We start from the raw sequence: 16,040 nt of genomic DNA on the forward strand, positions 1-16,040 counted from the left end.
CTTGATGAATTTCATATATATTTATTTCGAGACTTCCTCTGGATGAAATTCATCCAGAGGAAGTCTCGAAATAAAGACGAAACGTTGATGAACACATAATACGGTTTGTTCCTTTTTATTTTTCTATTTTATCGGAATACTATTTCCATTATTTTCATCATACATATATATATATATATATATATACTAATTGCTTTGTCTTTACAGACGTTAATCATTCCAATGCTCCCCACCAACCTCCTCATAGTTATCAGGTCAATCCTCAGTGACACCTAAACCTTATCAGTGGGCCGAAGATGACTTTTCAGGCCAGCATTAGACTTGCACAGTCTGCCATACATATTGGCAGACAAAGTTGTGTGTTAAAACTTGTTTCACTTCTGGCTCTGTTTTTTTTTTTTGCTCACTTTGTTCGTGGCATGTGTTTTTTTATGGTTAATGTAAGCTGCTTTTGAGAGGAGCACGCGATTACAAGCCTCACATTTCCAGCCGTTCAATCGTCAAACGTCCTCAACATCGACCAAAGAAGCACTTCAAGGATTGCATAAAAGACGCTTTTAAAGCTTTTAAGATTCCTGTTCAGAACTGGGAGACCCTGGCAGAACGCTGGCCTGAATGGAGGAGGGGGTACTGGATGTTTTGCGAGGGAAAGAATCAATCATGCTGAACTCAAGAGAAAACTTCGGAAGGGCAACATGTCGGTTTTTCCCATTGAATTGAACATACATACATACATACATACATACATGATGACTGTCAGACGAGTGCCACTCTCTCAGACACTTAAAGTCCATGAGCCCAAAAATGACTTCAATCGCCACAGGACCATTTTAATAGACAAATGCCTGAGGGAGTATCTATACACAGATGATGTTACAGAGTCTTAGCTTTGTACGACAGCTAAGTCTCTCTCTCATTTCAAAATGTTGAAATCCAGCAACAAGCAAGAGCAAGATAGCCAGCAATAAGTTAAACTGCAGACCACTTAATGCGGGTACTGGTCTCCCGTTTCATGGTTTTTTAAATTAAAGATTTGCTTCTCCTAGAAAGGTTGCCTTCATCACGGCTTACGGGAGCCCTCTCCACCCCAACACACACATACATACACACAAACACACACGGTGCTAGTTGGCCATTGACCCCGAAAAAGGGTTCATTCGCCCTTTGGAAGGTCTTGTTTTTAATCCTTCAGGGAGACTAGCCACCCTCCTCACCAAACAAGTCTAGTGGGGGAATCAGTTTAGTCGCCGGTGACTCGACCATGAGGCAGGTAGTACTAGGTTACATGGTACTAGTACATACATACATGATGATGATTGCAACGTCTTGTCAGACGAGTGCCACTCCCTCAGGTACTGAAAGTCCATGAGCCGAAAATGACTTTAGTCCTGCCAGCAAAATTCACATGCATAAGCAGACATGACACTGAAGACGATCACTGGTGTATATACATATATATACATGCACGCATGCATACATATATACACATGCATACACATACACACATACAAATAACTCACATATATGCATACATACATACACATTACATATATGCATACATGGACATAAACATACACAAGACGATCATTGGCATATATATATATATATATATATATATAAACGCAAATATACATATCTACACATACACACATACATATCTGTAAACATACACACATATATACATACACCATGAATAATACACATATATATTTATACATACATACATACATACATACATACATACAGGTGAAATTTATATAATAGATGAGTATTCTAAGTTACATAAAACTTTATTACATCAGCAAATAAGTAAAAAAAGAAGAAAGTAAGAAAGAAAAAGAAAGAATTATTTAATGTAAAATATGTATTCCTGTGTTTAGGTCTAAAAAGGTGTCGTATTATTTGGATTCATCGGACTACTGTTCTCATCTTGAGTATCATTTTCACAACTTCGGAGGTTATATCGACCGAAACGTTGTGAAAATGACACTCAAGATGAGAACAGTAGTCCAATGAATCCAAATAATACGAATAACCAATCATCATCTCAAAAATTCAGAAATGTTAGAAGGTTTAGACTACTAGGCACAAAATCATACTGATCTTTAAATTTCTTTATCGATTTGATGATGTAATAACGTTTTATTTAACTTTGAATTCTTATCTTTTTATTTCTATAATAAATTGTTCCACTTATCTGTTTAGAGCTTTTAGTATCTGGATAGGTTTTTGTATAAAGATTATATTTTTTATCATCAATTTTATTTATTACTATAAATATATATATACATTCTATCTATTATATCTACTATTATATAAAAGAGTTTGTTTTTTGTTGTGTGTGTGTGTGTGTGTGTGTGTGTGTGTGTGTGTGTGTGTGTGTGTGTGTGTGTGTGTGTGTGTGTTCGTTCCATATGGACTCGGAAACAGCTGGGCTGAATTTTGTGAAATTTTACATGAAGGCACTTAATGTGACTGGGAGTTTTCTTATTTAAGTTTTGCATCGGAATGCGTCTGATAAGTATGGAAAATCGCTAATCGAAAAAAAATCCTATTTCTGAGTTATGTCCCCTGTTGCTGCAATCTTATTTGAGAAAAAATCGATCGGTTGCCTTTCTTTATATGTACACCATTTTATTTTATTTTTTCTCTTCTTTTGTTGGTGGTATTAACCCTGAGGGGTCAGCTCCTTGTGGAGAGAGAAAAGGATACGTCCAGTGTTATCAGCGGTTGTTGCCAGTCTGAAATCGATGTGTCTACCTGTCAAAGTCAATAACCCTCATCCTCAAGTAGATTATTGGCCTTGGTAAACGGTGACTCGACTCGTTTGTCAAAAAAAATAAAAATATTATCTCTCATATTAATATTAATTTTAGTACTTGTACAGTTTAATCAAAACATTAAAAAATGAAAATATCGGAAAAAAAGTTATATTGTACGTATCTGTTATGGAATGAAGTTCTACGAAAAAATTTTTCACTTAATTTGATCAAATAGTTTTCTCTTTGTTCTTATTTTTTTACAACGAAAAAACAATTTATGATAGCGATCAAAAGGTAGCCATGTTTCGATTTTTAGGAAGAAAAGCTATGATTTAACATGGGGAGGGAGGTGTCGGCGCTTTAGATCGAGTTATCTTCCCGTGGCGTGTTCTAAAAATCCAAACATAGCTACCTTGAGTGCGCTGACATCAAAACGAATTTTTCCTCTGTAAAAAAAAAAAAAAAAAAAAAAAAAACTACTCGATCAAATTAAGTGAAAAAAAATTGGGGGGGGGGTTGTATTACTATACACATAGATTCGAAAAAGTTGTCAAAAAACAAATATATAAAAAAATAAATGTTATCAAAGGCAAGATAAGTTACTTTTCTACCCAACTGGATATATTTTTTGTGTTTTTATTTAATGTAACATGTTTATTCAGCTCAAAAAACATACAGTGTTTACCGATGTATTGGAAAAATTAACATATCGCCCGCCCGACTCTCTCTTTGACACAGTAAGTTTGGGAAAAGGAGTTAAAAATTTTTTAAAATAAGCAAAATACTGTTAAAACCCCACCGAATATATGTCAGCCTATGTCACGGTAACATATATTGAGCGAGTTTCTAACCGTATTTTGTCTAGTTTTTTATTTATAACTCCTTTTCCCAGACTTATCGTGCCAAAGAGAGAATCGGGCGCCATTTTAAATTTTCCAATACATCGGTAAACACTGTATGTTTTTCGAGTTGACTAAACATGTTACATTAAATAAAAACACTAAAAACATATCCAGTTAGGTAGAAACGTAACTTATCTTGCCTTTAATGACATTTATTTGCAGCCTATATATTTGGTTTTTGGCAACTTTTTCGAATGTATGTGTACAATAATAGAACCCCATTTTTTTTTTTTTTTTTTACTTCAATCCAAAACGGATATGTGCAATATAACATTTTTTTTTCGATATTTTCATTTTTTTTAATGTCTTCATTAGTGTATCTTGATTTTTTAATACTACGTATTCTTTCTAATTTTTTCATGGTATTTCGTCATCACATTCTAAATTTAAAAAAAAAAGACAATGTTTAGGGCATTTAAGGGTTTAACATCTCATGTGACATATTGATAACACTAGATATAGTATGGTTTATAACGTTATAACCTTTTCATTTAGGGGGGTGGGGTATTTATTACACTTTGGACTCTGATGTTGGTTGAATGCAGTGACGTCAACTGACTCCAGTTCTTCTTATTAACCTTGATAAACATTGAAAACGTGACTAACACGAGTACATTTTTGGTGCTTGTTGGGATAGAGTTGCCAGGTCATTTTTTTTTTTTTTTTTTTTTTTTTTTTTTTTTTTTTTTAGTACTTCTATAGCCTATGGCCGAAAATAGAGACGCCATTTTTTTGGAGCACCTGTTGTTAAAATCAAAGAGAGAGAGAGAGAAATCAGTATTTTAAACTATGACCGAAGTAGGAAATAAAAAAAAAATTAAAAAATTACCAAAGTGTTTTATTAAAATTATATCTTCTTACGCAGACTTTTCAATAAATATCTTTACAATTATATTTTGATACAATTTTATATAATAAATATTTTGGTTTTCAAATGGCGCTCATCATCACCCAGTTTAAATAATTATGAATATGTCATTTTCATTTTCTGCTTTTAATAATAATGTCTTTTTTTATTTTCTGTTTTTAATAATATATATATATATATATATATATATATATATATATATATATATATATATATATATATATATATACACACACACACACACACACACACACACACATTTCATGAAAAGCTTTCCCGGTTTCATTAATTAAATCGAAACATTTCCAATTAAACAATTACGGATATATATTCTCTTTCACTTTCTTTGCCTTTTTCATGGTTCTTTCCGACAGTAATTAATATCTAGTCTAATTTATTGTTTCTTTTTTTTAATACTTACTTAGGCTATAGTTTAAAATACTGATTTCTCCCTCTGATTCTAATCGACAGGTGCTCGAAATAAAATGGCATCTCCATTTTCGGCGATAAACTGTTGAAGTACCCCCCCCCCTTTTTTTTAATATGTCGTTTTAAGCAAAAACAATGGCGCTTCTACATTTCTTGGGAAATCGTAAAACTGAATTTCACATGCAAACAATGTTATCTAAGTATTCCTTGTATTTTTAAGATGATTATATCCAAAAATTATGAAAATCGTTAAAGGTAGAAAATTATGTATTAAAGAAAATAGAAAAATATAATTTGATGAAAACGATCGTAAGGCGTAGAAAAGTTCAAAAGGGAGATAATTTTCTGTTTTGGTTTAAACAAGATAGCGGCAATTTTTTCACCTGCTAATACGATTAAAGTTTTTTTTTTTTAATAATTCGGAAATGTTCTGGTAATTTCGATTGCATAATTTGGAAGCTACCATTGTAATTTCTTAGAATTGACAAAAAAAATCAGTATACGCCATTGTCTTTTATCTGAAAACTCCATTTATCGACTACAAAATATCGTCCCAATTCTGTAAAAGCGCCAAAACAATATTACTTATTTGATTGCCATGTCGAAAATAATAACACATCCAATCCATGAGCAAAACTTCTTTCTTAGAACTGCACGCCAGTGGAACTCTCTGCCGCTTGCCTGTTTCCCATCTGACTACACCTTGGACGTCTTCAAGTCCAACATAAACAAACTCCTGTCAAACCGCCCCATTAAGTAAGACACTCTATCAAAAACCCCAATACTAATGATTACTACAATACTATCTCATTGATTACTGTACACGCAATAACCCTTATCCCTGAGTGGCCTTCGGGCCTTTATAAGTGGTGACCCCCATGTAAAAAAAAAAAAAAAAAAATTGTGAAAAGTCAAAGTAGAACGACTGTTATTGTGTTGTTAGTAAAAAAGAAAAAAGAAAAGTCTATTGCTATAGGCTACAAATGTTGGAAGCCATTATGGTGTAATCTAAAATATGTGTTCCAAGATATGTTTCCTGAGTGTGAAATCTTCGCTATCTGCTTTATAAAATCTAAGGAAAATACAATTTTACCCAATTTTCCGTAAAAATTACTTTTAATTATAACATATATAAGAACAAAAATACAGAATATATTTATTATTTGCGTACCTGTCGTGGAATGAAAATGTCATACTCCAAAAATCACATAAATTGAGCTAGTAGTTTGTTTTATTTTCTACTAAGAAAATTAAATTCTATGAGGAAGCAAGTGTGGTGCGCCTTTAATAAATAAACGAAGATAACTAATTTTCTGTATTTTTGTTCATTTTTTTTGGGGGGGGGTCAAACAGTATTTTGTTTTATTTTAAGTCATTATCAAGACTTCAAATATTTAGGTATCAAATTGCGACCATTTTTCTTGTTCTCACATTACGCTCAACACTATTTGTTTTCGAATCAAATAAACGTTTTCAAGTAGAGGGTGGAACGATAAAATTGTCGCTCTAGGAAAAACAACATGATTCCATTCTCGTTTGATGAAAGCCAGTTTTCTTTATTTGTTGCAGACAATCTACTTGCTAGTAAGTTCTGTACAAATCCCAAGAGCGATAGGAGCCTTCTATCATATCAGAAAGTGACACAATGTTCAACGAGTGAGATCAGATGCATCGCTGTCTACAACTCATACTCTCTACCGATCCAAGTTATGACAACAGGACCATTGCCAGCATCATCAAAATGTAAATCTGGACAGTTCAATGGTTGAAGACACAGCTCAATGAATTTTCTGGACACGGTTATGGTCGTTGGTGTGTTTTCAAGTGACGGCCACATCATGCCACCTCACATCTTCGAAGTTGGCTTGAAAGTCAACACCAAAGTATACCAGGATGTACTGAAGAGTGTGGTGATCCCCTAGTGCAATCAGGTGGCTGCTGGCAGACCTTGTTGGTTGTGGCAGCAGGACTCGGCGCTGACCCACAAGTCCAAAGTGACCTAGGTTTGGCTTCAGAAGAAGTGCTACGACTTTGTACTCTTCTCTCACTGGGACCTCTGTCCTTCCCACTCCGCTAGACTACTTTATCTGGTCATATGTTAAGAACATCACCAACATGACCTCCCACAACACCAAAACCAGTCTGATCGCCACCATCTAAGTATTTGCCAAGCTCCCACCGGCGTTTGTGGATTGTGACATGCTCACAGTTTCAAACCCATATCGAGGCAGTGATTGAGGCTGAAGACAGCTACATTGAATAGTTACCTGAATTGATGTTTTCAATAAAAATTTTAAAATAAAGCTGTGGTATTGTTTTCTGTAGAGCTACAAATTTATCATTCCACCTCGTAATTAAAACATTAAACATTTATTCAGCTAGGTAGAAGAGTAACTTATCTTTCCTTTGATAACATTCATTTGTTAATAATATATTTGTTTTTTGGCCACTTTTTCATACCAATGTGTATTGTAAAACAAACTTGACGATACAAAAAGGAAAATAATTTTAAAAAAGGGTATTTGTTGGCCAAATAAAGACTTGCAATTAGAAAGTTGACTTTTAGGGATAAAACTTTCGGATAATGCTCTGTTTTACGGTTGTAGTAAAAATGGAACGGAAATTAAATTTCGTTCCGTTTTAAATTCGGTACATTTTTACATTACGTCCAACTCATCGTTCTCATTCGACATGTCAACTTTTAGAGGTTTTCGAGTATGCTGACAAGGTTGGGGGGATCTCTATTCCGAAATCCGTTCTTAACATGGGGAGATTGGGGTGTTTACTTGTTGTAAGCAAAGCCGAAAACCTGTAGCATTGTAGCAATCGACATTTCCAATGTGAACAGTGAACGAGACTGAGACTTATGTAAAACAAACAAAAAAAAAAAAATACCAAAACAAATTGACTTTTTTTCGTTTAAAAATTAAATTATTTCGTTTTTGTTAATAAAATTTTATTTTTATTTAAAAAAATATTTAGTTTTTTTATGGTACTTGTACAGTTTAATCAAAACATTAAAAATGAAAATATCGAAAAAAAGGTTATATTGTACGTATCCGTTTTGAACTGAAGATTTCCGAAAAAAAAATTCACTTAATTTGATCGAGTAGTTTTTTTTTTTTTTTTTTTTTTTTTTTACAGCGAAAAAACACGTTTTTTATGAGAGCGCGTTGAAGGCAGGCATCTTGGATTTTTTCTTCATTTTTATTTGGAGTTTAGAAACGTCAGGGGGAGATAACTCCAGTTAAAGCGCCGACACTCCGTCCCCATCTTTAATACTAGCTTTTCTTCCTAAAAATCGAACCTTTTGCTCGGTATCATAAGAAATTGTAAAACAAAAACTACTTGATGAAATTAAGTGAATTTTTTTTCGAACTTCATTCCATAACGGATACGTACAATTTAAACTTTTTTTGCGATATTTTCATTTTTTAATGTCTTGATTGTGCCTTTTTTTCATATATATATATATATATATATATATATATATATATATATATATAATTATTTTTTTACTATAATAATTGTTTAAGGTTATTCTTTCGATTACTTTCGGTTTGTTTGGGGGGGGGGGCACAATATAAAAAGAATAAAGCGGAACGAAATTTAAATTTCCGTTCCGTTTTTACAACAACCGTAAAACAGAGCATTCTCCCGAGTTCCGTCCGCGCAAGGAAAGTTTTAGGTTTGATTTTTATTTTAGATGGCGCTGAGTGCTGCTGCTGCTGCTGTGCGTCATTTTTATTTCTCTTTTTTTTTGGGGGGGGGGCGGGTCAAATCTCCATTTTTTGGCTTTGTTGCTGGCCACCCCTAAAAAAAATAAATTATAGATGAAAGCATAAAAAGGGGATTTGAACCCTCTTCTAATCCCTCCGTGCCCCTCCCATACCAAAAAAATAACGAGACCAAGTTGTTTTTTATATATATATATATATATATATATATATATATATATATATATATATATATATATATATATATATATATATATATATATATATATATATATATATATATATATATATATATATATATATATATATATATATATATATATATATATATATATATATATATATATATATATATATATATATATATATATATATATATATATATATATATATATATATAGATATATATATAGATATATATATATATATATATATATATATATATATATATATATATATAAATATATATATATATATATATATAGAGAGAGAGAGAGAGAGAGAGAGATTGTATACGAATTGTCGGTCGATTAGCGCTGTCTCCGATCACGCTAGGTTATAGACTGTGGCTGCTGCTGCTGCTGCTGCTATTATTATTGTGTATACGGTTCCCTGCCTCGCCCATTCATATTTTCACTTCCGCCAAACTAGTGTCATGGCCTCGTGATCGATTCTAGTCGGTCAGTGTCGATACTTTTTTGTACTCATACAAAACGTAGATGACGACAAAAGCTACAAGGCAAAAAAGGAGGAGAAAAAAGTCAATATCCACTAATAAAAGACTCTATCATCATCATTATCATCATTATTCCTAAGTATCGTCGTGTCATCGGGAAATGTCTTTGAACAGTAATACTGATGTGGCCGACGTCGGGTTTATCTCTTCTGGGAGGACGCGGTCATTTTCCGAACCCGTAGTGGATGATCCTCGGATCGTTCACTCCGAGTCGACCCCCATTCTTCGTTCACAATGGATCTGGAGACTCCACCGTTCCCTGAGTAGCGCCAGCTTGGAATTTAGTAGCACTTACCCGCCGACTTACGAGGACTCCTCATTGCAGAATGGTCAGCCCGGTGGTGGAAGGGTTTCGGGTAACCGAAGGACCCTGGGAACTTTCGAAGGGGTCTTCTGTCCCGTCGCCCTCTCCATGTTCAGTACGCTGCTTTATCTCAGAGGAGGTAAATAATACCATTATATATTATTTATTTATTTTTAATATATATATAATATATATATATATATATATATATATATATATATATATATATATAGGGTTTGTATTACAATCCACAGAAGTACGAAAAAGTGGTAAAAAATATAACAAATAAATGCTATCAAAGGCAAGATAAGTTACTCTTCTACCTATCTGGTTTTACTCACTTTAAACCGTTTAATCGGTTCGAAAATCATAGTGTTTAAGTTTTTAAAGTTTCACAATATCTTTTTTTTCTTCTTCTTTTTGGTACTTATGCACTTAATGTTATCGTACTGAAATAATAACGTTATTATTTTGACCCTCATTTACGTGGAAGGCTGTTTTGTAACTATTCTGCACTTCCACTTAACAATTTAATGAAAAAAAAGTGCTTCTGCAGTTTACGGATCGTGCTGAAATGATAACATAGAAAGTCATTCTTAACATGAAGAGAAATGTGTGGTACTTTCACGGGGGAACGTGGGCACTGGCCCCCTGCGTGAACGTCTTTTTTTTTTTTTTTAATGACTGCTCCCTGAAAGCGCATTACACAAAAGGTTTTCGTTGGTTTATTTAATCACGAAAACTTCTTTGAAAGTATTATTTGAGGTCCACAAGAGGGGGGGGGTAAAGCAATGTATGAAAACAATAAATATAACAAAAAATAAAAATATGCAGTGACGAAAATATAATAAAATAAAAAGCACGAAATAAAGTCTGAATCAAATTTACTTAAAGAAATTTTAAAAATTAAAATAAATACACGCTCGATTTAAAAAAAAAAAAAGTATGTACCGAAGAAAGTGAAGGAAAACCTTTTTGCGCATTCCAGGGAGCAGTCATTAAAAAAAAACCGGTTTGGTTTACGCAGGATCCACGTTCCCCGTGAAGTACAAAGCGTGTTAACTATTCTGCACTTTCATCTAACAGTTTTCTTAACAAAAGATATCGTAAACATTCATTTAAAAACGTTTGATTTTCCGATGTGACTCATTTACATTGTTTTTCTCGTCTGCAAAGCAGAAACCGGAACTGAAGTCCACTGCTTAATCTTTACCATAAACCTATATTTATTATATGGTAAACATTGTAATTTGGGGTTTAAATTGCTAGGGGAAAAGTACGGAATAGTTACAAAATACGCTCCCCATGTTAAGAATGGCTTCTTAAATAATAAGTGCAGACTGAAGAAGTACTGTAATTTAGACTATATTAGGAATTTAGCCTGTTGGTGTTTGACATTCATCAACGAACGATTAATTTAGACAATCGTGTTGGAGATAAACAAAGAAAAAAAAATGACTCCTACAGCATTCGATAAATAAATATGAAGAATCTCGAATCTTAAAGGATTTTTTTTTTTTTACGTTGTGCTTTTCTTTGTTTACTCACAGACACGTGGATTAAATTAACGGTTTATTTAACGGAATCACCTACGGAAACACTGGTGTCAACAACAATACTAAATCAACACTATTAACGGTACTAATAATGCACTTATGTTACTGTGCTGAAATAATAACGTTATTATTTTGAGAGCCATTCTGGACGTGGGGGAGGGTGTTTTGTAACTATTCTGTACTTTCACCTAACAATTTGATAAAAATAGTGAAACTTGAATTTAACTTGAAAATACTATTTAAAAATGTAATCTAAAAATTACGGTCCGTAAACTAAAGAAGTACCGATTTTTTTTTTTTTTTTTTTTTTTTTAGTTTTGTTTTTTTACCCCACCCCCAAACAGGAGTACCTCCTCCCCAAAAATAGAAAATAAAAATGAGTTTATAATCAATTATATATGTGTGAACTAGTATATATATATATATATATATATATATATATATATATATATATATAATATATATATATATATTATATATATATATATATACTAGTTCACGTGTTTCACCACGATTTCATATTTTAATAGGAAGATAATCAAACTGGACATTTTTCTTTCTCTTCTGCGAAGCAGCAACCGGAACTTAATTTCGGTACCCAATCTTTACCATTGCCTAAATATAACTAAAACCGATAAAGTATAGCGTTGCTACCATTTCAAATCCCTCTCTGTATATATTTTATTAAAACGGATACTTATATAAATTAATCCTTCATGGTTGTCGATATTGGCTCCATGAATGTGTAAAGTATTATAGTAGCCGTAAAGTATTACAGTAGTCGAAAAGCGACTACACAAAATGAAATCCGGGTTCCTGAAACAAATAAATTAAAAAAAAAAGGAAAAAAAAGATTAATTAAAAAAGTGACTTCTGGCAATATTTTATCGTCCAAGCAATCCACTGATGACGGCCCGTGGCCACAAATTCGGAATAGGGGCGTGTGTGAGCGAGAAAATTAAATATTGTCATGATGCATTTTTGGCGGACCTGAACGAGCTTGCCCCCTCTCTATTTTTATTTTCGTTTTTCCATAAAGAGAAAAAGAAATCAGTGGATTAACCTACCAGATTATCAAAATATACAAAAAATAAAATAATAGAAAAAAAAAAAATCGATATTTAAATATTTATAGGGTGTACCGTGTACTGTAGGGGTGGGGTGCTCACTGCTGGGCTCACTTTCTAATGCAACGTCGTTCTAGTAAATAAATCGATCACCCGTTTTAGAACCACTCGACGCTTTTGGGCCGAATTTCGCGAATTTAGCCTTTTCTTTATTTTTTATTTATTTCTTTATTTTTGATAGTCTTTTTTGTAGACTAGTGTCCATTCGCTAAAAGATTTAAATATATATATATATATATATATATATATATATATATATATATATATATATATATAGGGAGGGGGAAAAATCTTTTAGATCTGCCGCTGCTTTGTATTTTTGTGGTCTTTTATGCACTTTTGTTACCGCGCTATTTTTAAATAGTTTTTTCAGGTTAAACTCAAGTTTCACGATATCTTTTTATTTTATTAAATTGTTAGATGGAAGCATAGCATAGAATAGTTACCCCCTCCCCATGTTAAGAATGGCTTTCAAAACATTATTTCAGCACGGTAACAAAAGTGCATAAGTACCTTCTGTTTTTTTTGTTTTTTTTGTAATTTTATCTTTTTATTTCAGTTATGCAGACAGATTTTTATATTATTTGTTAGATGTGATGTGAGATATTTATTTGACCCGTTTATTTTGGCCCCAGAGAGTGGCAAAAAAATCAACATAACAATTACAACAAAGCAGCTTCTCTTCCAATTTTCGGATTTTTTAATCGTGTCCAAATACATTTAATTTCCTGTTGGGGGATTGATTGTTGCTATTTCTTCTGATGAGTTAAGGGCAAAATAGATTCACTGATTGATATAATAATTAAGTGATTGATCTTGTGCTACGAAACAGATACTGTCAAGAATTGTGTCAACTGAGTTAAAGGAATAAATTGTAAGATGGTCAACATCATGGAATTTGGAATGTAGACTATTGTCATTTATTCATTATATATATATATATATATATATATATATATTAGCAAAAGTACCCGTCGTTGACTGGGTTCAAAAACAGCCTACAGAAAATGGAATCTGATTTATGAAAGTATAATAGGTTATGAAAAGGAAGGGTTGTAAATTTGGGTTGAATTTGGAGGTATAAAAACCAAAGTAAAATATGATGAAAGTAAAAATAAAATAGATAAACCCCATAATCTATTATACCATACCTGTTCACACTGAAACACTTATCACAATATTCTGGGGATCTATATTAAAAGACATTGTTAAACTTTGTGAAATATTTCCATTCTATGGAGGTCAGGTGAACCCCATAATTTTATTATACCATATTTCTTCAAACTGAAACCTAATTATCAAAGTATACTTATGCAGATAGATATGAAAAGTCTTTATTAAAGATAATTTTATTACACCATCCCTATTTAAGTTTAAACATACTTATCCAAGTAGTATTATGTACATCTATATCAAAAACACTTGTAAACGTTTTTTTTTTTTAAATTTAATTTTTTATTTCCATACTTTGTGGACCAGGCGCGTATGCAGACCCCACAATTTTAATAAATCATCATTCTGCCAGATCAAACATACCCATTCTTGTGTCTCGATACATCTATCATTATATGTGATCAGTTTTCTATAATATTCAACCATATAGGAGCCTATTCGTGACCAGACACACACACAGACGTTCATCTTTATATATATATATATATATATATATATATATATATATATATATGAGGATAAAATATAAAATATGCATATCATAAAATGAAAAGTTATGGAAACAGAATGTGTGAAAGACAGAAAACAAACAAACAAATACAGAAAGAAATTAAAAATGAAATCTCCCATTTGTTTTATTTCTTCCTGTGTTTAAATGTTTTCCTTTCTGTCATATATATACACACACACACACACACATTAAACACTTGAGTGTTGGAAAAACTTTGTTTCTTGTTCTGATTCCTCTTAATTTGCTGGGTTTGAGGAAATCAATGTTTGTGGGTCAAGTGACCTGGAACTGAACTAATTATAAGCTTTGGCCATGGTATGTGGAATAGGAGAATTAACCGATACATCAATATCTGACAAAAGTTATATATAATTTTAGTCATTCAATATAATTATATTGGATAGTATTTATAGAATATTACTACCAATAATATTTTGTAAGACTTATAATCACAGGTTTCCATAACAGTTGATTGTTAGATAATTTTATTCTGAAGTATATATATATATATATATATACGTATATATATATATATATATATATATATATATATATATATATATGAGCAAACAGTTAATAAAACGTTAAAAAACACTTTGAAATGAGTTAAAAACATATTTAATCTAAAAAGGAAACACTAGATATATATATATATATATATATATATATATATATATATATATATATATATATATATATATATATATATATATATATATAAAGATAGATGATTATGATATTAACGACATTGATATGAATGCATTATATTGAGCAAGATATTGTCTTGGCTTGAATCTGTTTTGACCGTGAGAAGTTTTGTCATGTTATTGATATCACTGGGTGTTCAGTCGAAGCTCTCAGAAATCAAGGGACCTCCTTTCCAAGGGCTAACACTTGATCCTTATATTAGATATGTAGACATTTGAGTATTCCATTAAATTTCTCCTTTACCTCATAAACACTGAGCTAGTAAAGAATTAAGAATATTAACTTTCCTCTGCCCAATTAACCAGTTAAATATATTAGAGTAAATCTTTCTTGTAGTCTCTTAGTCTTATTAGATTCCAGAACTAGAATTCATCTAGTCTGTTGGAGTATCCAGCTTAGTGTTGTTACTTGAGGTAACATCACTTGGAGAAGGTGCACCATTCTACGTAAAAGTCACTGTGTGTTAACCATACTGAGGAGATCCTGTTTTGGATGGGAATTCTACGAGTACGTGATTTTGAATATTTAGTCAGGGTTTACTTCTTGGTAAAAGTATCCTCGTATCAGGTTGTCCTGATAAACTCCTGTACTGGAAGACCTTAGACGCTCGAGGACAATGTCTAGTAAGCATTTAAGTTCTCTCCTAATATTTTTCTCTTTTGTTTTAATTTTCTTATCACTTTGTTTTTGCTGCGGATGGGGCATTCAACCGGATGTCAAACATTCTCCCATTAGTTTAGTTACTCCAACCGAAAGATCTTTTTAAGATTTTAACCGTCCCTTTAAGTGGTATTGTTTGTATTTCTCTTGCACTTGGTCCACCGGGTATATTTGCCAGATAGTTTCTGAAATTCTTTTTCATTAGCCCGATTGCTCCTATAATAACTTGTATGATTGATGCCTTTTAAAGATTCCAGTTTATTCTCATGTCGTACATAAGTCCTTGGTATTTTGTTATTTTCTCCCTCTCTGCTCTGTTTAGTCCAGCATCATTAGGGACGCTTACTTCAACTAGGGTTGCCACTTTCTCCTTCTTATCCCATATAACTATGTCAGGCTTAATAGCCCCGTTTTTTAAGTATGTAGCTGTAAGAATTTCGTAGTCATAGTGGATGGTGTATGACTTATTTCCAACTGTTGTTTCTGGTAAACATGTCCCCAAGATTTGCTACTACATGGGATATTCAGGTTTTTGCAGATTTTCCAGTGGAGATATTTACACACTCC

The 16,040-nt window shown here is 32.3% G+C and overlaps 1 protein-coding gene across 2 annotated transcripts in view; it reads left to right on the plus strand.

Annotated features, from left to right (window-relative positions):
• Window positions 1-16,040, plus strand: part of LOC145297625 (solute carrier family 12 member 9-like) — a 199,946-nt gene that overhangs the window by 98,350 nt on the left and 85,556 nt on the right. The window contains exon 1 of one of the 2 annotated variants that reach the window (XM_080143710.1): window positions 9,313-9,877. The exons of the other annotated variant lie outside the window; for it this stretch is intronic. Within the exon in view, the coding sequence (XP_079999836.1) occupies window positions 9,535-9,877 (343 nt within the window). The 5' untranslated portion in view covers window positions 9,313-9,534. Of the gene's footprint in view, window positions 1-9,312; window positions 9,878-16,040 lie in introns of those variants that run through there. 2 annotated transcript variants of the gene reach the window in all.

This window comes from Euprymna scolopes, chromosome 18 (assembly GCF_053919585.1).
Source record: "Euprymna scolopes isolate OS-2025 chromosome 18, ASM5391958v1, whole genome shotgun sequence".
NCBI classification, from domain to species: domain Eukaryota; kingdom Metazoa; phylum Mollusca; class Cephalopoda; order Sepiida; family Sepiolidae; genus Euprymna; species Euprymna scolopes.